This window comes from Peromyscus leucopus, chromosome 1, assembly GCF_004664715.2.
Source record: "Peromyscus leucopus breed LL Stock chromosome 1, UCI_PerLeu_2.1, whole genome shotgun sequence".
NCBI lineage: Eukaryota > Metazoa > Chordata > Mammalia > Rodentia > Cricetidae > Peromyscus > Peromyscus leucopus.
Window position 1 is genome coordinate 188177101 of NC_051063.1, and position 15327 is coordinate 188192427.

The following is a 15327-nucleotide window of genomic DNA, read 5'->3' on the forward strand; positions in this document are numbered from 1 at the left end:
GTCTTACCATGTTCTCTACCATCCTGAAGCAGCTGGCCATATAGAAAGAAGGAATGGCTTTTTGAAGAAACAGTTACAGGGCCAATTAGGTGGCAGCAGCTTGGAGGGCGTGGCAGGGTTCTCCAGAAGGCAATAAATGCTTTCAATCAGTGTCCAACATATCATATGGTTTCTCCTTTACCCAGGTTCTAGGTGTCCCAGAAAGCATGGGAAGAGAAAGTGAAAGATATCCTCTTACTATCATTCCTAGTGACCTGCTAGGAAAATTTTGCTCCCTGTTCCCTCAACTCTAAATTCAGCTGCTCTAGAAGTTTTGGTTCCATGTAATTTCAGTTCCTGCCAGGATCTGAAACAAACATTCCATTGATCTGGAAGCTCAGACTCCCCTCTGGTCACGTTTGGCTTCGAAGCCCTTAAACCAAGAAGCTAAGAAAGTAATAAACATGTTAGGAGGGGTGCTTGATACATATTACCATTGGAAAAATGTTTTCTTCAATTCATTTTGCTTTTTAACCCAATGAGATTGACCAGGGCCACATGTGAGATTGTGGGTTTGGAGCTATGTGTTGGAGCTCAGCAGAGGACTGCAGCTAAAGGCAGTGATTCTTTCACAATCCATCCATAGACAAAATATGAGAGGTAAAGGGTGGGTCCTGTGAGCCTTTCCCTTTCCCAGACTGATTGTGGTCTAGTGTGAGGTCCATGCAGGTCAGTACAGTTGCTGTTGGTTACTGATTACAACAGCTGTATGGAGTCTAGAGAATGGAATGTCTTAGCCCTTCCTCCTCTTTCCTTTCTTATTCCCTTCTTCCTCCACTTCCTCAGTGTTCCAAGAGCCATAGATGGGATGGTGTAACTGACGTTTTATGCCTGGGACCACACACCTTTCTTGTTTTCTACAGCTGGGGCAGCCAATAGTCTGCATTCACCACTGCTTTAAAATTCTTTCCTTTGTTTTATCTAAAAGGACCTTTAGCATAAGTCACAGAAGATAAACTTGTTCCCGAGTTAGTAAAACAACAAGACCACCATCAAGTGGTAAGAGCAGCACAGCGTGGGATGAACTCAGCCCTAGCCTGTTAGTAATGGGCTTATGAGTGACTTCACTTGTTTCTTTTAAAAATCCAAGCTCCTGAAAGGTCTCTCCCCAAGTCACAACTGCAGTATTTGGTTTTGGCTTGTCATGTTTGTGTTTGCGATGGGACGCTGGCATCTCAGTTTAGCGGGTTATCTTTGGTGTAAGTTGTAGCCCCTGAGGCTGGTAGTCCAGTTGAGGTTCGGCTGCCTATCTTTTATCTGAAGGGTTCAGAACTCACTGTGTGTGTGTGGGGGGGGGGGGGGGTCAGACACCGGGGTGCAGCGTCCTCCTAGATCCAGTTCTGGTCCAGGCTGGCAGCGAGCATGTGGGGAGGCTGTGCAGAACGGGTCCAGGGCAGCCTGACAGCTGGAGCTGTGTGGAAGGCAGCCCGAGATGGGGAAGGACCAGTTCCTTGAGGCGGGGACACTCACCCGGAAACGGAGGTTGGGAGGATGTACCATATTGGCTTGTGTAGAAGAATGATGGAGAATGGGAGGGATTAGAGGCGTGATGTAAACGGAAGCTGGGACTGACTGAAGTTGAATTGTGGGCCATAGCCAGAAGTGCCAACTACATTCTCTATAGTTGCTTCGGGGCCTGCACCGTGGGGAGTCCCGTGGTGCAGACCTGGGTGTGGAGGACACGGCTCGGTGTCGCGGGACGCGAAATCTCCCCGGAGCCGCAGTCGCCGCGCGGGGCGGCCTGGGAAAGTCACCAGTCAGCAGCGCAGTGGCGGGAACCGCAGCCCGGCGGCCCTGGAACCTCCCAGGTCAGAGGAGCTGCGGGGCTGGGACACGGGAGGGGAGGGACCGGGGATGTTTCTCTGATGTTCTTAAGGAAGCCGGCTGTGAAATTCTGCTGTGGATTTCTTTCCCTTATCGGTAAATTTTCGATCATAATAACTGGAACAATCCTGTTCCCCCCCCCCCATTATCTTCTGATGCCAAAATATCCTAATAATAATTGAGTAGGATATTTGAATTTAATATGTTGATATTTGCAAACGCGGTTCTGTTTGCAATGGTGGAAACAACAAATCTCTTGAAACTGACAATCATCCATACTAACTTCCCTGTTATACTGCTTCCTTATTCAAAAGAGGGGCACATTTACCTGGAGACTTGAATTTCCCATGAACTTTTAGATATTAATCATGAACGGAACACCTGCAAATTTCATTGAATCTGAAAATATATATATTGCGAGTTCCTCAAGTATGGTTGTAAACATTAACCTTTAAAAGTTAAATTTTATCCACCATTAATTTTCCATCTGAGTCATATGCACACTGGGATGTAAATACAGCATTCTGAAAAGTGTCTTTGCCAGGCATGATGGCACAGGCCTTTAATCCCAACACTCAGAAGGCAGAGGTAGGTGGATTGCAGTGATTTGGGAGGCCAGCAAATTTGAGTCCAAGGACAGCCAGGGCTATTTGGTGAGACCCTGTCTCAAAGGACAATAAATTAAAACAACAACAAGAAAAAAAAATACAAAGAAAAATATAGACCATGAAATGCAAAATGTGTATTTTTTGTGCTGAGTTCTTAGTGCTGCATCGTAGGGCGTGGAAAAGCACAGGTGCTGTCTTATCAGATCACAGTGTTTTCACAGTTAATAAAGGTGTTATAAACCAGGTGGTGGTGGCACACTCCATTCATTAATCCCACCATTGGGGAGGGAGAGACTGGTGGATCTTAGAGTTCCTTGCCAGCCCGGTCTACAGTGTGTGTTTAAGGATAGCCAAGGATACACAGAGAAACCCTGTTTGGGAAAGAAAGAAAGGCAGAGAGAGAGGCAGGGAGAGGACATTAACAGGTATTGTGGCCTCTGCTGCCACCTGGGGCCATGGTGACATCCCAGCCCCAGCTGTTTCCAAGGACCATGTCTGGATCCCTGGTCCTACCACTGCCTTGGTCCTTACCGACGTCCCCGGCCCATTTTTTTCACCAAAGGCCACATGGATGACCCAGGTATGTTTCCTCATGGCTGGCTTCTTGGCAAATTGCGCTGCAAGTGTGTGACCTGTGTATGAATGAGTCTCACTTCTCGCAGAGAATAGTGAAATCCTCAGATGAAAAAAGAAAAATTTCAAGAAATTTTCTCCCTTTGTGTCCCTTCGGGAGGTATAAGGCTTCATCATTATTGGTCCGTGATCAATTCAGAACCTCACTAGGATATAATATTCTGTTCCCAATCATTCAGTACCATTTCTGCCCCTGAGTTTTGACTGAGCTGTGATTGGAAGTGGGGATTCAAGTTACAATAACTAAAAATGCTTTCTAATTGTTTTCAGTATTCTGATCCTGTAGGACAGTTGGGGAATCACTTGTCTAATCCTGTATTTGGTTTTCTCTTCATCTGAGCACAGTCCTGTGTTAGAAATCCAGCTGCTTTCTGAACAATCTTTTTCTCATATGCAGGGCTCACTGATCAACCAGACCTGCTCACCTGTGCATCAGAACAAAGTGACCTGGAAGGAGAGAGGAGGCAGTAAGGATGCAGGTATCATGTAGAGATTGGTGAAGGAGTGGAAAGGGGATCAAGTGAATGTGGAAGTGGGACATGAAATCAGTTTTCCCACATTCTGTTTCACTAGAGATAATTCCAGAGACTTCCACTGAGGAGAAAATTCTCAGGATTATCCTGATGTAGGCATGAGAAGATTTCTACAGAATAATTGATAATGGAGTCAAATAAAATTTTATTTGACTCTGCATGTGAGTGATGCTTATTCATTCACATCATGGATCATGTTTTCATACCATTATTGAGTCATTTTCACTTCTTTGTTTTAATATATTATAAAATGATGAAAATTAATACCTCTAGGTTTATTTATTGTTTTCAGAATTTTTGAGCTTTGGTATTCTAGTATATTCTCTACCTTTTAGTTTCTTTTGCCTCCGTCCTGAAAATCATGCCAACAGAGTTTTGATGAAGAATCAGGGAGTACATATACAGACTGTTAAACTGTGTCTACACTGTCTTCTCATTGATATCTGATATTGTCTGTTGGGAATTAGTGTAAATATTTAGAATGTAATTAAGGGTTATGCTTGTGTAGTAAAGTACTGGTTGTAGGTTCTCCTCCAAGATCCATGCCTTTACTAGCACTAGGGAAACTGGCTAGGTTTTCAGTACCAGACATGTTTTCCCTCTTTTTGAGAGGGTCTTAATTCATATATAAGCTGTTCATTACCACCAAGGTCTGTGTGCCTCTCTTGCACCCTTAGGGCTATCATGCAGTGCGGATTATTGTTATGGTTCATAGGTGTCATAGCTGGGTTGGACTGTTGACTGGCTCCCTTCTTTGGAAGGTGAAATGTTGCATTCTGGTACCATGAAAGCTAGTCCCTAGGAAGGAGGGTCTAAAGTCATATCCATCTGGAATTTTCTGGGTTCTGTCTGAAGTGCATGGCTTGTTCAACAACAGGGACTGACCTTCTATGTCTGGGAGGCAGAACAGGGCAACTGTACTAGTATATAATGATTTGGAAGTCTCTTGGACAGCTGTGACCAGCTACCTGAAAGCAAACTTCTCTTGTCTGGTGTTGCTGATTTTGTTAGATCATCTGTGGCTCTTGTGAGGAGCATCATCAGCCCAGATGAGAAATTTTTATTTATACTCTAACTGTATTTGCATGCACACACTTACATGTATTATAGGCATATTTGGTAGATGGATAATAGCAGATTCCTTATGATGGTTTCAGACATCCCTTCTCCATAATTCTCCATAATTAAAATCCTTCCCTTTCTTTTCCATTTCTCCCTTCAGATCACATGTTCCCTACTACTCTCCATTACTCGCTATTACTCCCCCACATCCCATAGTGCTTACTTTTACTTTTCTGGTTACTCTAGTTACTCCAGGTTATGTACTCACATCTGAAGATTTGGAATTAAGAACTTCCTATGAGAGAGATCATGCTATGTCTGTCTTTCTGGGTCTGGGTTATCTCACTCAGTATGATCTTTTGTAAGTCCATCCATTTACCTGCAAAGCTCATGATTTCAACTTTCTTTACAGCTGAATAGTATTCCACAGTGTATATGTACCACACTTTCACTGTCCGTTTATCAGTTGAAAGACATTAAGGTTGTTTCCTTTTTGTAGCTGTTGGGAACAGAGCAGCAATGAACATGGGTGAGCAAGTATCTAGAGTAGGATGTCAAATCCTTTGAGCATACACCAAGGAATGGAAGAGCTGGGTCATGTGCTGAATTTATTTAATTTGAGGATTTGCTTATTTAATTGAGGATTCTCTATTTTGATTTCCAGTGTGGCTAGTTTTTTTTTTGTTCATGGTGTTTTCATTTCCTATGATTTTGTTTTTTATCTTTTTGCTGGTTGGATTATTGGTATTCTTCTGTCTTCTTTTTAAGAAACAGTGGTTTGCTGTCTTGCCCATTGATGATTACTCTCCAGTTCTCCTGTATTTCTCTATTCCTCACATGAAATTTATTATTTCCCATGTTCTCATGGATGATTCTCTGACTCTCCTGTGTATGTTTTGCCTTCATTTATTTATCTGCAGAGCTGCTTTAGTGAAATCAATTGTGTTAATTGGTGACTATCTTGAAATTCACTTATGTCTCCATCAATTTTAAGAGAGTAGTTTTCTTTGTGCTACAGGATACTTGATGGTGATTTTCTCTTCAAGCCACAAATGTCTTTCCATGCTCTTCTGTCTTTGGGATCATTGACCTGACATGTGATAGAATTCTGTTGGTTGAGTTTTTCCATATTCTCTAACAGCTTTCAGTATTAATATTAACTTTTCCTTCTTGACCCTGATTTGAAAGGGAAGCAAGTCATCTATTCATTGTTCCTGAAAGAGAAACTCAAAGAAGAGAAACAGTAAGAAATGGCTGATTCTCCAGTAAACATGTCAAAGGTCAGTGGTCCTTTCCACTCATTATCTAAATATGTTGTACTTTCACATATTAAAAGCCTTTAATTTTCTGATTCTCATAATTTTAAAATTTTTATTATGAAAAATGATACAAATAGACAAACAACAAAATCACATGCTGAAATTAAGCACCCCAAAGACTCTGCAACTCCTTTTATACAGTTAGAGTTGTCATAGGCAACCGAAGCTCTGGAGCCTCACATGGGATTTTATATTTTCACAATTGAATATATTTTGACTTACTTATCAACCACCAAAATTAGACAGAATTAGAAGGGAAAAAAGCAATTAGCGTTACATCCTTTTTCATAACTCTTGTTCATTATCTGCATTCAGTCCCTGATAATTTAACCTTCTTCTTCTCCTTCCTCCATTGTTTCCACATACTTATATTATTGGTTAGATTCTTTATATAAGTGAAAATGGGATTTCTTCTTTCTGACACTATATGATCTCTTTAATATTACACATTCTGAGTCCATCCATTTTTCTTGCAGTTTTTATTACATTTTTCTCTTCAGCTGAATAATATTCTATTTCATACAGTTTTCATTATCCATTCATATATTTAGTAGACAATTAACTTGATTCCAGTACTTTTCCTAAGGTAAATTAAGCAGCAGTAAACACGGGGTATAAATAGCTCTGTAGTGGGTTGTGTTGTTCTCTGGGTACATGGCCATGTGTTCAAGAGCTGGGTCATATGTAAGTTCTCTCTTCAATTTTTTCAGTAATCTCCAAACTGATTCCACAATGGCCATATTAATTTGCACCCTCCCCTCCTTCAAAAGTAAATAAGGCTTCCTTTCTCTCTATATCGGCTTGAACAGTTGTCAGGTTAGTTGATGACAGCCATCTAGCCTTGGATGAAGCAGTCTTTCAAAGTAGTTTTTAATTTGCATTTCCATGATTCCATTTTTGGGATCCTGAACACTTTATTGAATGTTTATTGGACATTTTTGTTTCTCTCTTCACAAAGTGTCTATTCAGTTTATTTGCCCATTTGTTAATTTGCAGTTTTACTTTTTTGTAATTTAATTTCCTTCATTTTTTTATAAATTCTAGATGAGTTCCTATCCAAAGTGTCGCTAGTACAGATTTTCTCCCATTCTGTGGAGTGTCCGTGTGCTCTGCTGACAGTTTCTGTTGATACTTGGGTTAGTTCCTGTCCTGGTAGTGTTCTTTCTAATCAATAAGTTCTTGCCCATCCCAATATCCTCATGGGTATTCCCTGTGTTTTCCAGGTTTCTGTGTTCCTGGTTTTAAGTAAGGCTTTTGATCTATTTTGAATGGATTTTGTACAAGGTGAAAAATAAAAATCTAATTTCATTCTCCTGCTAGATCCAGTTTGGCCAGCACCATTTGTTGAAGAGGCCATGTTTTTGTAATGTATCTTTTTGTCTTTTTTGTCAAATATTAAGTAGGCAGAGAGTTATGTTTTCTTTCTGGGTCCTCTATCATCATTTTTGATATAGTTCTGTCATCCTTCTTTCTGATTTTATGATCATACTAGGCTGTATTTTTAACTACAAATTTATAATATAATTCCATAAATCCACACTTATATCACTTTTCTCCATTTTCCTCCTTCCCAGATTTTCCCTCCCACCCCCCAGGGCAAATATCTCACATGAACTTATGACCTTTAATTTTGAAAATATTTCCACTTTGACACATGAACAAATATATGTTGATGCCCAATATCTGTAGAGAAAAGACTATATCCTTATATACTGTTGAGTAAGGGTCCATGTGTCATGGAGGCTCCATTTGTGGGATTTGTCCAATTTCCTTGAATCATGCTCATAAAAATGCATATTGAAACACATAGATAAGTTTCCACAACATCTTTGAAATGTGTGGAATTAGACTTGTATCTTGGTTCTTAATGCTAAATAATACTTAATTCCTAATACTAAACATTTAAGCACACTGTAGAGTGCTGAACATGGCTGCCACATGTGGCTTGATCATACCATGAAATTGATGTTCTTGAGTGTAGATTCAGATTGTAGTCTACTTGTATTTCTCTTTGGTGTTTCATATCACAGTAGTGATGATATGTCCATGTGTTTGTTGACACCTGATATCTGTTTCTCTCAGGAGAATTGCTGCTCACATCACTCACTTAGTTAGGATGTTCTCTGGTAACTTCCCAAAGTAGAAATATCATTATTTTTCCTTTGTCTTTTTTCCTCCCAAACAGCATCCTCTGTGTTTTTGGATTTGGACTCATTATGTAGCATTATGTGGAATGCATCAGTAAAAATGTCTTGAGGCCATGGACAGATTGATGTGCATAAACCATGACAATTGATGCAGAAAGAACAGTCCTCATGCTTGCCTTGCTCTAGTCAGTTCCTGTGAGGGTCATGGCTCTACTCCTCTGTGCTGAGGCTACAGTGTTTTAAAGTGGAGATTTGGGGAATGGGCTCTGACCTGCATGTTTCAATTTCTATGCTTGATTCATGGCTCAGACAGAAGATGTCACCACTTTGCACTTTCATGGGAATAACAGGAGAATCATAAACACTACTAACGTAAAATCTGCTAGACAATACAGTATAAGTACTGAAAAAGAACACGTCGATGACTACAAAATTCACACACAGTAGCTCAGATTTTCTCCTGAGCCATCCTTCTGTGCTCTATTATATTTGCAAAACACTGGAAGTATCTATAATTTGCAGAATTTAATATATTTGTTCATTTACTGACAGGAGATGTATGTTGGTTTGTTAATCCCAATGTCAAGAATAAGACCATTATCCCAGTTTGAGCCAAATTTGAAGCAAGCTTGATTTTTTATTGGAGTGCACCCAGGAGCTGGCCAGCAACTGCCTCCTAAGTCAGGTTAAAGAGAGCAGCACCAAATCTACCTCTTAGTCCCTTTTTAAGGAGTAAAATCGTGAGAAGTTTACAGAAGGGAAACAATGGAGTAATAAGGAAATAAAAAAAATCTTTAAAAAGCATCATATGGTCACCGTGTGATTAGGGAGGAGTAAGGGAGGTTTAGGGAATTCTCAGAAGTATGTCAAGGTCATGGGTTGGGGAAGGTCAGGTTCCAGTAAACAGCAACTCAACTCTCACAGTAAATAAAAACTTAATTTTAAAAACACGGCACAATGGCTCCTGCCTTCAAAATGGAGTCAAGCAGGTCCCCCAACTTCTGAACGCATCCAGAGTTTCTACTGTTATGATATGGTGTGCAGGAGGCCTCAGCAGGTGGGACCAAGGTGCCTCGGTGCCTGAGGGAGACACCTTGCAGAGGAGGACTGCAGCATGGAGTGGTGGAATGTTACTGACACCATGCAGACATGGCATCCACGTGGAAAAGTTTATTGGGGGAAGGGAGAAGGGAATGGAGGGAAGAAGAAAGAGAAGGGAGGGAGAGAGAGTGGAGGTGCACACCTCACGGGAATAGAAAGCAAGGGAGCCAGGCAGTGGTGGCGCACGCCTTTAATCCCAGCACTCATGAGGCAGAGCCAGGCGGATCTCTGTGAGTTCGAGGCCAGGCTGGTCTACAGAGCGAGATCCAGGACAGGTACCAAAACTACACAGAGAAACCCTGTCTCGAAAGAGAGAGAGAGAGAGAGAGAGAGAGAGAGAGAGAGAGAGAGAGAGAGAGAGAGAGAGAGAAAGAGAGAGAAAGAGAAAGGAGGAGGAGGAGTAGTAGTTTTCTCTTAAAGTGGGCTCTACTTAAGATGACATCAGGATGCTGGACGGGCCAGGGTATTATCTGCTTATTGGCCAGAATTCCAGGAAGTGGGTCTGAATGCTATCATCTACACTTGCATGTACATGCTTACATATACTTAAACATTATTTTTTTAACTTCCTTCAATTTTTATTACTCTTTGTGAGTAAAGTGAAATATTCTTCAAACTTCTAAAATTGCCTATATTGACTTAGGCATATGCTTCGGAAAATTTTAGATTGTATCAAATGTGGCTGATTTGGATTTTTTTATCTGCCTCACAGTGGCACACATATTCTTATAAAATTAATTCCTTAGAGTACCTGATCTTATATGTTAATGTTAAAATTGACAGTATGCAGTGCTGTTAGTATCCTTTTTACTGTGGGGAAAAAAGGCAAAACTCTTTGTCTATAAAGTCAATCATGAATTCTATCTTCCATACCTAACCCTCTGCTATTTAATGTTGTGGCATTGGACCTAGACTTTAAACATCCCAACTGAACCTGTTAGAATAGATTCATGTAAGACCCAAGTACAAACAGAATTGATTTGTGTGAGTGTTTTATGGTGATCTACAGCTACAGCATTTAAAGCACATTTCCTCATCATAAATTTTCCTTCTGAGACATGTCTGCTGTGATGTCGTGTAACATAAACAGCATCCATAATAGATAACCATGTCCAGACCTTAAATGTATTTCTTCTTCCTTCCTGTATACTGCTTGTGAGACTGTTGTTTCATCCTGTTTTCATGGAGTTAGAACATTCATGATAGAATGTGACTATGTTAGAAATCATCTTTTTTAGTAATTATCTTCACTCACATTCCGTCTCTTTATGCCCAGGAAAGCACTTCCAGGTTGTACATGGTCAAACCATATGCTTTTGTTTCAGGGTCTGTTGACATTCGGGGATGTAGCTGTGGACTTTCCCCAAGAGGAGTGGGAATGCCTGGACTCTGCTCAGAGGGCTTTGTATATTGATGTAATGTTGGAAAATTACAGCAACCTGGTCTCTGTGGGTGAGAACATTTTGCTTGTAGAATTCCTAACTCATCCTTTGTATGTACTGACTTCATAGGTTGTAAGCTCTCTGTTAAGCTATCCTTGAAGTCACAGGAGACTGGGAAATTTTGATAGTAGAAGGGAACTTTTTGTGATATTTATTTTTTTCTTTCCATTTTCCATCTTCAAGGTGTCATGCACCCTTCATTTAGGTTCCAAGATGCATTCATGAACTCAGTAGCATATAATATTTCCATCACTATCTTAAAGCTCCATGTCCACCATTGCATTTTACATTGTTTTAATTGTGGGAAAAATGCGAGATGTGCAAACTGACAATTCCCCCTAAATATGCTGTAGATGCTGACAGGAAATAGCAATAGGAAATCATTAATTCCTCTACTTTCTGTTCTCTTCATGTACTGAGCCCAGTACTGTGTTGGACATTTTTTTCTTTCTAAAAATTCTAGCATGGGTCGTGGGCTACCTCACAGAACACGTGCATTATTATGTGCAAGGTTGGCCTGGTCACCGGTTCAGTGCAAATGAGATTACCCTGGAATGTGGAGAGGAGAGAGTAGCCACAACCCGGGTAGGCTAGTGAATAAGCAGGACAGCAGTGAAGGGATCAAGTGAAAGAGAAAGCAAGAGATGAGAATGCTCTGACTATATTCAATTCTACTTAAAAAGATTTCTCATCATTTAACTTAGTAGAGTGTCCTGGCCCCAGGGTGCATCCTGTCTGTTGTAATAACTGTTAAAAGGTGATGTGTTGTATTGCACCTGAGTTATGGTGACATAATATTAATACAAAATGCAGTTTTATTTGACTGCTGACATCAGATTGGAATAATTTTACAAATTGTTAGCCTCATGTGAACCCACAAAGTAAGATTATTCTGTAATTGCCTTTCTTGTATGCATATCTTCATATTATAGCCTCCATTTTCTTCCCAGTGAAGAATACAAAAACACCCTTCTGGGAAATAATCTCAGAAGTCAGTGTACAGAATGGACTTGAGAATAACCCTATGTGGAATGTTAAGAAACACAGTAGTGTGTGGAGCGCAGACACTGGAGGACAGAAATAAGCAATAGCTGCCCATGACAGCCCTGCCTCAAATGATCTAGAGCCTCTGATGTCTGGCAGAATACTGTCTTTACAGCTGAAGAATCTAATGCCTTGTTTTAGAAAATAAAATAGACCCTTTGATGCTTTTAATAAGCCTTTAATCTTAAATGGAATTGGGCCATTTATTTAGTAAGTACAAATACTGTGAATCTGGGATTGGGTTAAACTCTTCTTATTCAATTTCACAGAAAAATATTTTAAAATATTGACAAGTATTATAAATATGATCACTCAGTTATCTCTATCCCAAAGCTAATTACTTACCCTCAAATTACTTTTCCCATGTTTTTCTAAGTTAGACATTTTCAATAAAGATGAGATATCTATTATAAATCACTGACCTTGAAGGCTATCATGCTATTTTTGTGAGAATCCATATAATTACAGTGAATGAAAAATGTCAACTACTGGCAGCTCTAATCTAAAAAGTTCCAGGCTTAAAAGAGAACTTAGTGAGACAGTCATTTATCATATGTTTATTATTGGAACAAACCTATTAATCTGAATTATACTCATTTTCAGAGAACTATTGCAAATGTGATCCTGTCCATCAACACGTAACTAATGAAAAGGAGTGTTCTCAATATAATAAGCTTGACAAAGTGCTTGATGACCCCTCTACAAGTACACTTTATAAAACAGGTGAAACTACAGAAAACTCTAATAACTACACTTGCAGTAATCACAGGGATGCCTCCATTGACTCATCAAACCCAAACAGACATGAAAGCATGCACACTGGAGAAGAACATTGCAAATCTAAAGATTGTGAGAAATCTTTAAATTTGTGTCCCAACATTACTAAAGATCAGCGACTCTACACTACAAAGAAAGAGCACAGGCAGCGAGAATATGATGACTATTTCAGCGCTGCATACAGTCTTTTGCAACAACCAATCTATATTGGAGAAACACCGTACCAATGTGGGAAATGTGAGAAATGCTTCAGTACTGCCTCAAGCCTTACTGTACATGAGAGAATTCATACTGGAAAAAAACCCTACAAGTGCAACTTTTGTGGCAAGTCATTTAACCAGTGTGCAAATCTAAAAACACATCAGAGACTTCATACTGGAGAGAAACCTTACAAATGTAAAGAATGTGGAAAGTCATTTCCTCAGTTATCAGCACTTAAAAGCCATCAAAAAATGCATACTGGAGAGAAACCTTACAAATGTAACGAATGCAACAAATTGTTTGCCCACTGTTCCAGTTTCAGGAGACATCAGAAAATCCATACTGATGAGGAACATTATAGTTGTGAAGAATGTGGCAAGGTCTTTCATCAGATTTCACACCTTAAAAGCCATTACAGACTTCATACTGGAGAGAAGCCTTACAAATGCAATGAGTGTGACAGATCCTTTCCCCACTATTCATCATTGAGTAGGCATCAGAAAACTCATTCTCTAGAGAATTTTCACAAATGCAAAGAATGTGGTAAGCCCTTTCTTGAATTATCACATCTTAAAAGACATTACAGGATCCATACTGGTGAGAAGCCTTACAAATGTGAGGTATGTGACAGATCCTTTACTGTGAATTCAACTCTTAGAACACATCAGAAAATTCATACTGGGGAGAAACCTCACAAATGTGACGTATGTGACAAATCCTTTACCAAGTACTCACATCTTAAAAGACATCAGAGTATTCACACTGGAGAGAGACCTTACAGATGTAAGGAATGTGACAGATCTTTTACTGAGTTCTCAACTCTTAGAGAACATCAGAAAATTCATACTGGAGAGAAACCCTACAAATGTGGAGAATGTGACAAATCCTTCATCCAGCGGTCAAATCTTAGAATACATCAGAGAGTTCATACTGGAGAGAGACCTTACGTATGTAAGGAATGTAACAAATCTTTTACTAAGTGTTCAACTCTTCAAGCACATCAGAAAATTCATACTGGAGAGAAACCTTACAAATGTATGGAATGTAACAAATCTTTTACCCAGGACTCACATCTTAGAACACATCGCAGAGTTCATACTGGAGAGAGACCTTACAGTTGTAAGGAATGTGGCAAATCTTTTACTAGGCGCTCATATGTTAAAGCACATCAGAAAATTCATACTGGAGAAAAACCATACAAATGCAAAGACTGTGGCTTTTCCTTTATCCAGATGTCGAATCTTAGAAGACATCAAAAAATTCATACTGAAGAGAAAAATACTGTTGTAAATAATGTGACATAGCATTTCCTGGTGTTCTGTGTTTACAAATAACAACAGTATACAAAATAGAAATAGATAAGAAAAATTTGAAAGTCTTTAATGAAGGTTTACATTTAAAACAATATCCTAGAGTGTATATTAAAATAAAACTCTACAAATGTAAGAGTGGGACAAGCTTTTTATTTCTTTTAATGTGTATGCATGCTTTGCCTGCAAATATGTCTGTGCACTACATGTATGCCTGGTGCATGCAGAGGACAGAAGGGTTCGTTGGATCTCCTGAAACTGGCATTCTAAGCAGTTGTGAGCTGCTGTGTATGTCTTGGGAATTTAAACCCCATCCTCTGGAAGAGCTCTTAATGACTAAGCCATGTCTCCAGCCCCTGTGAAAAGCTGTAATAAAAACATTTATCTTGTTCTACATCCAAAAATTTATAATAGTGCCAGGCAAGGTGATATACCTCTTTAATTCCAACACTCAAGAGGCAGAAGCAAGAAGATCTCTGTGAGTTGGAGGACATCATCACCGTCTACATATTGAGTTACAAGACAGCCAGGACTACATAAACCCTGTCTCAAAAAAAACCCCAAAAAGTTATGATAACAAAGTCCATGAAGTACATGACAAAGCCTTTGATTTTTCCTTTAGTTGTTCTGTACACGATCAAATTCATAATTCTGAGAAATCATATAAAGGTATACCTTGTATAATCCCCATATCTTGCTGTTCATTGGAAATTACACCCCTAAAGTGCATTGGATTTGACAGATCTTTTACATAGTGCTAAAATTGCAGATATAAAAGAAAATCCATCATGAAAGAAAAAGCTGTTAAATTTGTATCTTTTATTCAACTTCAAAATCTTTATACTAAGCTGGGCGGTGGTGGCGCACGTCTTTAATCCCAGCACTCGGGAGGCAGAGCCAGGTGGATCTCTGAGTTCGAGGCCAGCCTGGTCTACATGAGCGAGATCCAGGAAAGGCCCAAAGCTACACAGAGAAACCCTGTCTCGAAAAACCAAAAAAAAAAAAAAAAAAAAAATCTTTATACTAGAGTCAAATCATACAAATATCAAAAAGATGACTAACTAAAGAGGCTGTGAATGTGACATCACTGGAATGCTGACATACAATTTAGAAATCCCTAAAGGCTAAGGATATGGTAACACATACCTTTAATCCCAGCTCTCTGGAGGCAGAGGAAGGTGAATCTCTGTGTTCAAGGCTAGTCATGTATAAACAGCAATTTCCAAGACAGCCAAGGTTACACAGACACACTCAGTCTTGGGGAAAGAAATGAGGGCAATGGGGAAA

General features: G+C 39.6%; 2 protein-coding genes and 1 pseudogene across 5 annotated transcripts in view; 1 reads left to right on the forward strand and 2 right to left on the reverse strand.

The window, feature by feature from the left end:
- Positions 1-15327, reverse strand: part of LOC114688539 (zinc finger protein 54-like) — a 406652-nt gene that overhangs the window by 244401 nt on the left and 146924 nt on the right. The window lies entirely within an intron of this gene.
- Positions 1-15327, reverse strand: part of LOC114688971 — a 364483-nt pseudogene that overhangs the window by 202239 nt on the left and 146917 nt on the right.
- On the forward strand, positions 1350-14176 carry LOC114686995 (zinc finger protein 54-like). 3 transcript variants are annotated; one of them, XM_037202643.1, is made up of 5 exons: positions 1350-1847; positions 3502-3583; positions 5888-5979; positions 10592-10718; positions 12356-14176. In XM_037202643.1, exons 3-5 carry the CDS (start codon positions 5950-5952, stop codon positions 14032-14034), a joined length of 1836 nt encoding a protein of 611 aa, XP_037058538.1. In that variant the 5' UTR covers positions 1350-1847; positions 3502-3583; positions 5888-5949; the 3' UTR covers positions 14035-14176. The 3 variants fall into 3 exon arrangements, with proteins under 3 accessions (XP_037058538.1, XP_037058542.1, XP_028717524.1); XM_037202647.1 differs by lacking the exon at positions 5888-5979; XM_028861691.2 differs by lacking the exons at positions 1350-1847; positions 3502-3583; positions 5888-5979 and having other exon boundaries at positions 9594-10718.

Coding starts and splice junctions, on each gene's coding strand:
- LOC114686995 (XM_028861691.2), top strand. CDS start 10,535: ATGCCCAGGAAAGCACTTCCAGGTTGTACATGGTCAAACCATATGCTT. Junction 10,719..12,355: donor CAGCAACCTGGTCTCTGTGG/GTGAGAACATTT, acceptor ACTCATTTTCAG/AGAACTATTGCAAATGTGAT.